The sequence below is a fragment of the Dermochelys coriacea genome, chromosome 2 (genome assembly GCF_009764565.3).
Source record: "Dermochelys coriacea isolate rDerCor1 chromosome 2, rDerCor1.pri.v4, whole genome shotgun sequence".
Taxonomy (NCBI): Eukaryota; Metazoa; Chordata; order Testudines; family Dermochelyidae; genus Dermochelys; species Dermochelys coriacea.
Window position 1 is genome coordinate 43,688,023 of NC_050069.1, and position 12,811 is coordinate 43,700,833.

Below are 12,811 nucleotides of genomic sequence, written 5' to 3' on the forward strand. Positions count from 1 at the left end.
AATGAAGAGGGTGCTGCCCAGAACATTGCCAAAAACTTTGGAATTGATTGGATGCAGCATTCAAAAGTTAGTGTGTGACTAAGAAATGCCATCAAGTTGAGTGCAAGATCTTGCTTTGCTCAGCCAAAAATCCATTGACTAATGGCAACATAATTCAGGTCTACTGAACTAACTATAAGTAAGGCTTCGATTTTGTCATAGAGGTCACGGAATCCACAACTTCCAAAGATCTCAGTGACTTCAGCTCGCAGCTTGGAGCTGCATTGTCTCGCCGCCTCCCGTGGGAGCCAGGAGCTGTGGGGTACCTGTGGTGGAAGGATGCCCACAGACTCCAGCTGCTGTGGTCGTCAGGGGACCCCACCGTTACTGGCTGGGCCCCCTCCAGCTTTCGGTCGCTGTGGTTGGCAGGGAATCCTGCAGCTCCGAGCTGCAGGTAGAGGCGGATCCCAGAGCTCCCAGCCAGCCCCATACAGCCCAGTGATTTCCCATGTTGTCATAGATATTTTTAGCAATAAAGTTAGGGACAGGTCACGGGTGATAAAGTGGAAGCCCATGACCAGTCCCTGACTTTTTATTAAAAATATCCATGGCAAAAATCTTAGCCTTAAATATAAGCATACCCTTTAAAAAATAACTAACTGTGAAGTAAAGTAACCCCTGCTACAGAAAAAGGAACTAGTTCAGCAAGTAAGTTCCATATACAGAAGTCAGATTCAGCTCAAAACAGTTTTCAAAAAACTGTGGTCCTCCTGGGCTCTGAAATCTACAATTAACAATTCTAGAGTAGAATGTTGGGAGTCATTAAGAAAGGGATAGATAATAAGCCAGAAAATATCATTATTGCCTCTATATAAATCCATGGTACGCTCATCTTGAATACTGCATGCAGATGTGGTTGCCCCATCTCAAAAAAGATATACTGGAATTGAAAAAGTTTCAGAAAAGGGCAACAAAAATGATTAGGGGTATGGAACGGCTGATATACGAGTAGAGATTAATAAGACTGTGACTTTCAGCTTGGAAAAGAGACGACTAAGGGAGGATATAATAGAGGTCTCTAAAATCATGACTGGTGTGGAGAAAGTAAACAAGGAAGTGTTATTTACTCCTCATAACACAAGAACTAGGGATCACCAAATGAAATTAATAGGCAGGTTTAAAACAAACAAAAGGAAGTATTTTTTCCACACAATACACAGTTGACTGGTGGAACTCCTTGCCAGAGGATGTTGTGAAAGCCAAGACTATAAGAGAATTAAAAAAAGAACTAGATAAGTTCATGGAGGATAGGTCCATCAGTAGCTATTAGCCAGGATAGATAGTGATGGTGTCCGTAGCCTGTTTGCCAGAAGCTGGGAATGGGTGACAGGGGATAGATCACTTGATCATTTACCTGTTCTGTTGATTCCCTCTGTGGCACCTGGAATTGGCCCGTCAGAATACAGGATACTGGGCTAGATGGACCCTGGTCTGACCCAGTAAGGCCGTTCTTATGTTAGAGAAGAAATTGCCTGCACAGTTACTGTGTAGTACTTCATTGGGCATTAGCATTGTTAATCTGTTTTCAGGAGAAGGGAGTGACTACAGCAATCTTGACTGCCATATATAAAAAAGTGACACTGAAAAGGTTAACTTTACAGACTGATATGCAGGTTGGAAGGGATTGTGCTCTTTCTTGGCTTATAGCTGAGGTCAGCCAAGGAAGAACAAAGCAAGGACCAAACTAGATAATGCAGCTATCTGGGAGAAGATAACCTACTTCCACCTCACTGGAGAGATTCGTCCATGGCAGTTCTCCAGTTTCCCGGCAGTGGCCATACAAAGCAATCACTCCAGTAAAAAAAAAAAAATGGATCAACTCCCCTTTTCATAGCAGTAGGTGGAAGGGTTTGAAGAATTAATTGCAAAGATCCTACCTCCCAGTCTGCTCTACAACTCTAGTTCTACGCCCCCTCTTTTGTGTATGTGTGAGGGGGAGCAGGGAAAAGAGAGGAAATGCAAAAGAGGCTTCCACAGCACGGCAAGTTTCTGCTATATAGGTAAACTCGGAAGGATTTGATTTTTATTGGTAAATACTGATTTCACCACATACACAAACTGACAAAAATATTTCTATCGATAATAGAAATATACATGTACACGAAGAAAAATGCTGCTTGAGAATTTATCTATAAGTAAATTTACTTTGTATATCGACATGTGATGCTGACAACTTGCATTTTAATGGTTAAGCTTTAATTTTCTGAATATCAATGTCTACTGTCATTAAATATTGTCTGCCCCCCACTACAATTTTCTGCAAGAGAAAACTGAGATAGACAACTGAAAAAATACTTAAAAAACAAAACACTGCTCTGTCAAAATTACAAAAAATCAAAATCGAAATCTGAAAAGTCTATAAATAAGTCAACCTGTCACAGTGCCAAAGCAAGGACAAAGAAGAGAAAGATGGGGGACATGCGACAGGGGGCCTGGACCAGTCTGAGACTCCACCACAGTCCAGCCACTCCTAGCAGTCGAGCATGGGCGAGCCCTATGCAAGGGAAGGAACCCCAGGTAAGTATGTGATTGTTTTTTCCCATTACAATGATGTACTAATGGTGCCCCAACTTAACATGGTACAGCTATTGATTTTTCATTAATTTACTCATATTAGAAGAGGCAGCAGTACAACTGTCATTTGCTTTTCATTCCCCTGTAGAGTTAGGCAAGGGGGGGGGGACATCTGGAGCAGTTTGTTTATGTACACAGGGATGTTCCTTGAATCCTTCTGAGAGTTCTCAAATGAAACTTTCATGGAGGTACTCTGCAACCCTCTCCCAAAGGATTCTAGGTATGACAGCCTTATTTCTTCCCTCTGTCAGTCAGCAACAACTTCAGCAGGCACCACTGCAGTACACAGGCTAGCAGTACACAGGCCTCAGCAGCTTCGGGGTGCCAGCAGAAGCTGTGCTTTCTGTGCCTTTGTTACCCTCAGGAGTGAGATATTAGTTACAATCACCACAGTCTGTGGAAAATGGCCTGAGCATGCAGTGCAACTGCCCTATACTCAGTTTCATGCAATGAAGCAATTCCTTCAGCCCCTGGGAGACCATATTCACCATGAATGGTGCTGTACAGAAGCACTCCGAAGCACAAATGTCAATAAGCATGTCTTGTTTAAAAAAACTTCAGGGGAGCAAGGGAAGGGACTGCTCAATTTTCACTTTTCATTGTGACTATATGGACAATGGCACCTCTGTGTTTTATCTGCAGCTGCTGCTACTGCAGCTTTGAGGGGTTCCCACTCCACACCCCTGGAATGCTTGAGAGAGATAAGGCTGAGAAAGAAAAGTTCTCGGAATGACAGGTTCAATGATATCCTGCAAACCAGTGCTGCATCAGATTGTGAACAAGGGGCCTGGAGGGTGAACACTGCAGATAGCCTGGAGAAGGAAAGAGTAGACATGAGAAAGGCCCAGGAGTCCCAAAAGGAAAAGGAGAGTCGGATACATCAGGACATAACAGGGCTTCTCCAATAGCAAACAGACGCTGCAGACTCTTGTGGACCTATAGGTTCAGCAATCACTGGCTCATCTCCTTTTGCAGTGCATGGAGAACTCCATTACAGTACCTACTGACACTCCCCTTCACCATGGTATCACGGGCCACATCTCTAACCCTACCACTTGACCCTGAGCACCATTAAGGATAACCACAACTTCACATACACTGACCTGTGGAACTCCTTGCCTGAGGAGGCTGGGACTATAATAGGGTTTAAAAGAGAATCGGATAAATTCATGGAGGTTAAGCCCATTAATGGCTATTAGCCAGGATGGGTAAGGAATGGTGTCTCTAGCCTCTGTTTGTCAGAGGGTGGAGACGGATGGCAGGAGAGAGATCACTTGATCATTACCTGTTAGGTTCACTCCCTCTGGGGCACCTGGCATTGGCCACTGCCGGTAGACAGAATACTGGGCTGGACAGACCTTTGGTCAGACCCAGTATGGCCATTCTTATGTTCTTATGACCTGTAAAAGCCAGATTGAGGTGTATGTAAAATAGTCATGAGTGTTCTTTCCCCTTGTTAATTTCTGTTCCATTAATTTAAGTTTTTAATGTATTTGCTTTTAAATTGCACAGATTTCTTCTTGGACTGGTTTTATTAGTGAATAAAACTCTAGGATTTGGAAAATAATTTATATTTATTAATTCACAACATACTCTGCAAAGTGCCTAGAAGTTCTGAAAGCACCTACTTGTTACTGTACAGTGTGACAACTCAGTGTCCACAACAAACAGTGTAATCATCATAAATGTAAAATAAGCACAGCAAAATGAATAAGTGCATCGATAGGGTTATATTCACAGATGTACACTATGCATCACACAACTCCTAACAGACCCCAAAATAGCAGGACCAGGTAAAACAAAGTCCACCATAATGCATTACTGTGGCTCACTGTTAGAGTACTCTTTCAAGGCCTCTCTTAGCCATATAGCTTTGCAATAAACTCTTCCAATAGCCTTTGTCTCTGGCTGCTCAAACTCAGCAAACAGCTACTCCACCTCCACTGTCCAACCCAGTGGCAAATTCTCCCCTTTTGCTTCACAAATATTACACAGGACACAACAGGCAGCTATAACCATTTGGATCAGAATTGAAAAAAAATCCCATCTTGTGATTAAACAATGCCAGCATCCGTTCAATCTATCAAAAGTGCATTCCACTGTTATTCTGCACCTGCGGGGCTGGTAGTTGAATCTTTCCTTGCTGCTGCTCAGGTGACTGATACAAGGCTTCATGAGCAAGAGGAGCAAAGGGTAGGTTGGATTCCCCAGGATCACTACTGGCATTTATCACTGGTGATATTTAATGGCTGGTCAGGAAAGAAAGTGCTTGCTTTCAACTTTCTGAACATTCTTATGTTCTTAAAGTTAAAAGGATCATGCACCTTCCCTGACCAGCCAACATTGGTGTCGGTGAAGCATCCCCAGTGATCCACCAATGCTTGCATAACCACAGAAAAATAGTTGTTTCTGTTGAGTTAATCTGCTGTAAGGTGGTCTGGTGCCAAAATAAGGATACGTGTGCTGTCTGTTGTTCCAGCAGTTTGGGAACCCTACTGCTACAAATCCATCCACTATGCCCTTCAAGTTGCTGAGAGTCACAGTTCTGCATAGCAGGAGACGATTAAATGGCCTTGCACACTTGCATGATGACAGTGCCTGCAGAGGATTTTCCAGCTCCCATATGATTTCCCACTGACCACTAGCAATCCAGCAATGGAAGTTTCCACAGTGCAACTGCCACTCACTTCTCCACTGTCATTACAATTCTCATTTTAGTGGCCCTGCATTGGAGGGCTGGGGCAAGAATGGGACATAGATACAGAAATGTGGCCTTGCAAATCCGAAAGTTCTGCAACCACTGCTTGTCATCCCAAACCTGCATTACAATGAGATCCAACCAGTCATGCTCATTTTTCAAGCCCAGAAGCAGCCCAGAGCTGCTCTAAACAAGTCACCAACAAACCTTGTGTTTGTTCTCACTATGTCCCACAGCAGTAGCTCCGCAAATACCGAGGATTGTGCATCCTGCGCTTGCAACACTTAGGACAATAGAGCAGAGCTGTGCAGGCTCCATGCTTCTACCAGAGATGGCAGACAGTGAGGATGCCTGTAAGGATTTCTGGGATTTTTTTTTTTTTTTTTAAAAAAAAGTGAAAGTTATGGGATACAGGTGACATTATGGCATGGAGAGAGTGGCATGCTGGGAATTTGATCCCTTGCTCACAGTCACCCCAGTGTGACTCATTTCTGCCCTAATATGCATTGCTAAAACTTTCCAAAAGATAGCACCATTGGATGATGGTGGGTTTCACACTGGGACACTTATCCATAGTGTGCTGCACTATGCATCAAACACAAGCACTGCTGGTAAGTGCAGTAGCACTTATGCAAAAAGCCAAGTATGCACATACACAAAATGATATACTAACTGTGGTGGCTTTATGCCGACATAACTTACATTGACCAAAGTTTGTAGCATAGACATGGACTCAGACTTATCTTCCCTTGCTAGTTAAGAAGGGCCAAACCCAATAACTAAATATAGAACAGAATGCTGCAAAAACTGAAATAATCTTGTATTTGAATCTGAGATTTAATTAGGCAAAATGAGATTAAACTGATATATTAAGAGAAAGCTCTTCAACTATCTACTCATCTTTAACGTTACTTAAATATTATGTAAAAATAAGCACTCATTTAAAATTTACCTTAGTTTTTCAGTCAAGGATAGTGATAAGGTCTAAAACAAAATCTAGAAGTTTAAATTACATAGGCTTTGTTTGCACCAGAATGAGTTTGCTGGTATAGCTACACCAATAAACCCTCCTAACCCAGATGTAGCTTATATTGACAAAAGAGTGCTTTTGCTAGTATACCTTATACCAATTCCCCAAATGAAATAAGCTGTACTGGCAAAAGGAATTCTTTACTGGTGCAATTGCATCTGCAGTAGGGCTTTTGCAGAAATAGGGTGTGAAAAAAAAAACACCACCACCACACCCTTAACTGACACAGCTATCCCAGTAAAAGTGTAGATCCACACAGTCATTTACTAAAGATAGAAATAATAGTGCCTGAAGTTTTTTTTTAAACATGCATCAGAATATCATCACCACCACTTTAGCCATAAAAAGAAATACTTTAAAGCACTTAGGAAACTTGCTGGGAAACAGACCTGGAATATCATAAAACGAAGTCACAGGTTTAGTGCACAGATTGATTCGAGGTGATCTTTTCCTCATTTGATCAATCAGCAGCTTCCGTTCATCATCTTTCAGTAAGGTTATGAACAGCTCATGAGAGGATATCATGAAGACAAGCTGAAGATCTTCCAAACTCAAACACACATTCCTGAGTAAGTTAAAAGTTAGTCATTAGCTGGAAGATTACTTTGAAGTAAAATAAAAGTTTTTATTGCTTACATATGACATTTCAAATAACTTTCTGTGCTTATTAATAATGGTATTATTTCCATCAGATAAAAGATTTCAGTCATTCCCTTTTGTGGGAAGCATACGCATTCGTGTATTTAAAGGCTCTTTTGGTCAGAGCAATATCCAGCCATAGCACAAATGTTAATAAACCTATTTCCACAATGTAAGGAAGGTATTTTACTGATGGGGAACTGAGACACAAAGTAACAGATTGTCAAAGGTCATAAAGCTTGTGGCCATGATGAATTACAAGAAAAATAACTGGATTGTTTTCACTTATTTAAATTGTAAGTTTTTCTTTTTTAAAAATAAACTTGTTTAAAATGAAATCTTAATTTAATACAAAATATGCTAAGGCCTAAACTTATTGATTTCTTAAAACATCTAAATAAAAAATAACTATGCTTTTGGTGGAATTATGATAATCAATGGGACATCGTAATAGCAGGGTACAAAATATGTAAGAATGACAGTAAGGTTGTGCTGGTGGGGGAATGGAACTATATGTGAAAGAAAACAGTCAAATATAGTAAAAATCTTGAATGAATCAAACGGTAACAATCTCTATGGATAGATATTCCATGCTTGAATAATAAGAGTACAGCAGTAGGAATACATTACTGACCTCCTGCCCAGGATGGTGGTGAGGATTATGAAATCCTCAGGGAGATCAGGGGCTATGAAAATAGAAAAAAAAAAATATAGGGGCATTTCAACTATCCCCATATGGACTGGGTACATGCCACCACAGGATGGGATGCAGAGAATTTCTAGACACCATTAATGACTACTTCTTGGAGAAGCAAGTCCTAGAACCCACAAGGGGAAAGGCAATTTTTGATTTAGTCCTAAGTAGCATACAGGATGTAGTCCAAGAGGTGACTATAGTTAAACTGCTCACCATAGCAACCATCATGAATTAAATTTAACATCCTTGTGGGAACCAGGAGGGGGATAAGCCCACTACAATAGCATTTAACTTCAAAAAGGAGACCACCATAAAAATGAGGAAGCTAGTTAAAATAGTAGTTAAAAGGAACAGTCACAAGAGTGAAATGCCTGCAAGCGGCATAGAAGCTTTTTAAAAAAACACCGTAACAGAGGCTCAAGTTAAATGTACACTCCACACAAAAACAAAAACAACCCTCTCCCCCCACCAAAAAACTGTAAGAGAAAACAAAAAATGCCACCATGGCTGAACACCACAGTAAAACAATAAATGAGGAAGTTAGAGGCAAAAAGGCATCTTTTAAAAACTGGAAATCAAATCCCGTATTTCAAACGTTTGCTCCTGTGGTAACACCCACAAGGTATTTAGCCTGCACCTCTTCAAGGGACTATTCAAGTTAAATGGCTCATCGAGGAACACAACTCACAATGGACCATGGGAGATGCTTATCTACACTTAATGGACTTCCCTGTGATGGCCTCTGCTATGACAAAGCAAAATCATGCATGGACAAGTGACTTGCCCATGTGACTCCAAATATCATCTTGTTACCTGTAATTTTCCACAGTGAGAACAATGGGCTTCCCTTCACTTAGCAGAAAATATAAAAAGCCCTGAGAACATCTCCATTTTGCCCCTTTCCTGCTCAAACCTCTGGACTATGAATTTACACTAATGGGAGCATTCTAACAAGGGACTGAGGATGATTTGGAAGAAACCAGAGAGACTTAAACCAGCAGTTTATTCCATCACTGCTTCAAGCCTGATCCAAGAACCCTGCAATTACTGTATCTATTTTTTTCAGAGTAGCAGCCGTGTTAGTCTGTATTCGCAAAAAGAAAAGGAGTACTTGTGGCACCTTAGAGACTAACAAATTTATTAGAGCATAAGCTTTCGTGAGCTACAGCTCACTTCATCGGATGCATCCGATGAAGTGAGCTGTAGCTCACGAAAGCTTATGTTCTAATAAATTTGTTAGTCTCTAAGGTGCCACAAGTACACCTTTTCTTTTTGTATCTATTTGATTCCTTTAACCAATTTTAACTCTCACCTTTCTTTCTTTTTATAAATAAACATTTAGATATTAGATACTAAAGGATTGGCAACAGCGTGATTATTGGGTAAGATCTAAGTTATATATTGACCTGGGTGTGTAGCTAGTCCTTTGGGATCAGAAGAACCCTTTTGTTTGATGAAATTCGTTTTAAATAACCACTCATCATTAAAGTCTAGTGTCTGGGTGTTGAATCTAGGAATGGAATACCTAAGGAGTCTGAATTTCTGACTTCTTGTTAGCCGGTATGGTGAGATAGAAGTTTACTTTTGTTGCTGGTTTGGTATATCTCCTGAAGGATAACCACCAGTTTCAGGATGTGTCTGCCCTTTTTCCCCAGCAGCTTGTCCTGAATTTGGTATTCTCAGCTGGGAGGCACAGTGACACAGCGGTCACCCAGTGAACTTAATAGGCTGTAGGTTTAAAACAGACAAAAGGAAGTACTTTTTCATACAACACAGGCAACCTGTGGAGGCCAAAAGTATAACTGGATTTTCTAATTCAAAAAAGAATTAGATGAGGTCGTGGAGTATAGGTCCATCAATGGCTATTAGCCAATATGGTCAGGGATGCAACCCCATGTTGTGTGCGTCCCTAAGTCTCTGATTGCAAGATGATAGGACTGGAAGACAAGCTATGGATTACTTGAAAATTTCCCCGTTCTGTACACTGGCTCTGAAGCATCTGGCATTGGCCACTGTCAGAAGACAGAATGCTGGGCTAGATGGACCATTGGTCTGACCCAGTATGGTTATTCTTTTGTTCTCATTAAAGAGCCTCTATCAAAAACTTTGAGTTAAAGACTCCTTTTTTATAAAAAAGAAAAACTGAACACCTAACTTTGGAGGTCGAGCTCTATAAATATGGAACAGCAGGTCATGTACTCTATTATGGGACAATTTTGCTTAATAAAAATAAATTTTATATGCTGTTTCCTTAAATTCCAGTTACCATCCCAATGTGGCTTGACACAAATCATGAGCAAAAAGTTAATTAGTAAATAAGCAATACATCATTCACCATTTTCTTACACACTAAATATGTATAATTCATATTAATAATCTGAAAATATTAAACTACGTATTTGCTTCAATAAATGTACAGAGTTATAGCGTACCCTCCTAGGTAGCAAACCAAATCCAGTGTAAAGGCTGTTTAGTTTTAAATCAACATGTTTCAATGGTTATATCAACCAGTGAGAATGCAGCTTTCCTTAGAAGATTACTGCAGTACTATTGGAAAAGTTGATTCAAATCAATTATTTAAATTGAGGCTTTCTACTTGGTGATTCAAGTCATAATTTCAATTTCTGATTTAAATTACTTTGGTTTAAATCAACCCACCCCTCTTGGGGGAGAGCCAGGAATGGAATCCAGAAATTCCTAATCGGGTTCATTTTTGGTAAGGCCTTGTCTATATTACAAATGCTTTGCCAGTATAGCTATGCTGGTAGAGTCCCCAATTAATGTCTACACGGGGATTAAAAAAACCCTTGTGGCCAGCCCGGGTCAGCTGGCTCTGGTTCAAGGGGCTTGGGCTCCAGAGTTGAAAAAATGCTGTGTAGATGTTTGGGCTTGGGCTAGGGCTAGAGCCTGAACATCTACACAGCAATTTTTAGCTCTGCAGCCCAAGCCCTGTGAGTCAGCTGATCTTGGGCCAGCCGCAGTCATGCCACAGGTCTTTGATCCCCGTGTAGACATACCCTTAATGTAGATTCAGCTTATGTGACGAAAGGAGTTTAATAATGCCACTAATGTTGACAGAAGCACTCTTATATCAGTGTAGCTGCATGTACACTGTGCTTTTTTGCCAGCATAGCTATGTTGGCTAGGGGCTTATTTTTTCCACAAAAATTTAAATGCAACATATTTGTGTGCAAAGAGTTCAATCTCCTTTCTGAGCTAACTGAAGGCCAAGATTATAACAGAGTTCAAAAAAGAAAAGGAGTACTTGTGGCACCTTAGAGACTAACAAATTTATTTGAGCATAAGCTTTCGTGAGCTACAGCTCACTTCATCGGATGCATTCGGTGGAATATACAGTGGGGAGATTTATATACACACACAGAGAACATGAAACAATGGGTTTTATCATACACACTGTAAGGAGAGCGATCACTTAAGATGAGCCATCACCAGCAGCGGGGGGGGGGGGGGGAAAGGAGGAAAGCCTTTCATGGTGACAAGCAAGGTGGGCCATTTCCAGCAGTTAACAAGAACATCGGAGGAATGGGGGGGGGAGGGGAGAAGAAATAACATGGGGAAATAGTTTTTCTTTGTGTAATGACTCATGCGATCGCTATCATGCATTCTTACAACTACAATACCCACCTGCTGAAGTGAAGAAACAGATTGACAGAGCCAGAAGAGTACCCAGAAGTCACCTACTACAGGACAGGCCCAACGAAGAAAATAACAGAATGCCACTAGCCATCACCTTCAGCCCCCAACTAAAACCTCTCCAACGCATCATCAAGAATCTACAACCTATCCTGAAGGATGACCCATCACTCTCACAGATCTTGGGAGACAGGCCAGTCCTTGCTTACAGACAGCCCCCCAACCTGAAGCAAATACTCACCAGCAACCACACACCACACAACAACCACTAACCCAGGAACCTATCCTTGCCACAAAGCCCGTTGCCAACTCTGTCCACACATCTATTCAGGGGACACCATCATAGGGCCTAATCACATCAGCCACACTATCAGAGGCTCCTTCACCTGCGCATCTACCAATGTGATATATGCCATCATGTGCCAGCAATGTACATGTACACTGCCATGTACACTGGTCAAACTGGACAGTCTCTACGTAAAAATAAATGGACACAAATCAGACGTCAAGAATTATAACATTCGAAAACCAGTTGGAGAACACTTCAATCTCTTTGGTCACTCGATTACAGACCTGAGGGTGGCTATCCTTCAACAAAAAAGCTTCAAAAACAGACTCCAACGAGAGACTGCTGAATTGGAATTAATTTGCAAACTGGATACTATTAACTTAGGCTTGAATAGAGACTGGGAGTGGATGAGTCATTACACAAAAGTAAAACTATTTCCCCATGTTTATTTCCCCCCTCCACTCCCCACTGTTCCCGAGATGTTCTTGTCAACTGCTGAAAATGGCCCACCTTGATTATCACTACAAAAGGTTTCCTCCCCCTCCACCCCCGCTGGTAATAGCTCACCTTAAGTGATCACTCTCCTTACAGTGTGTATAGTAACACCCACTGTTTCATGTTCTCTGTGTGTGTATATATATATATAAATCTCCCCATTGTATTTTCCACCAAATGCATCCGATGAAGTGAGCTGTAGCTCACGAAAGCTTATGCTCAAATAAATTTGTTAGTCTCTAAGGTGCCACAAGTACTACTTTTCTTTTTGCGAATACAGACTAACATGGCTGCTACTCTGAAAAGGGTTCAAAAAAGAACTAGATAAATTCATGGAGGATAGGTCCATGAATGGCTATTAGCCAGGATGGACAGGGATTGTGTCCCTAGCCTCTTTGCCAGAAGCTGGAAATGGGTGACAGGCGATGAATCACTTTGATGATTACCTGTTCTACTTATTCCTTTTGAAGCATCTGGCATTGGCCACTGTTAGACAACAATATTCTAGATGGACCTTTGGTCTGACCCAATATGGCTGTTCTTATGTAAGAATTGATTGTGATGTATGGAGTGTTGCATGAGTATTTCTGATTAATTATAAACAGGATTTTGAAAATGTAACCCTTGGGGTGAGGCAACAGTTGAGCACTTTCACAATGATCCAAGAGAGAGTTCCTACTCTAGCAATGGAACAAG

The 12,811-nt window shown here is 41.2% G+C and overlaps 1 protein-coding gene across 8 annotated transcripts in view; it reads right to left on the reverse strand.

Annotated features, from left to right (window-relative positions):
- The window catches only part of INTS8 (integrator complex subunit 8), a 73,236-nt gene that overhangs the window by 31,807 nt on the left and 28,618 nt on the right, over window positions 1-12,811 (reverse strand). For all 8 annotated transcript variants that reach the window (XR_006278715.1, XR_006278713.1, XM_038389448.2 and 5 more), the window contains one exon: window positions 6,731-6,906. Coding sequence is in view for 6 of the 8 variants with exons in the window: in XM_038389448.2 (XP_038245376.1) it covers window positions 6,731-6,906 (176 nt within the window). In the remaining 2 variants the exon portion in view is untranslated. The remainder of the gene's footprint in view (window positions 1-6,730; window positions 6,907-12,811) is intronic.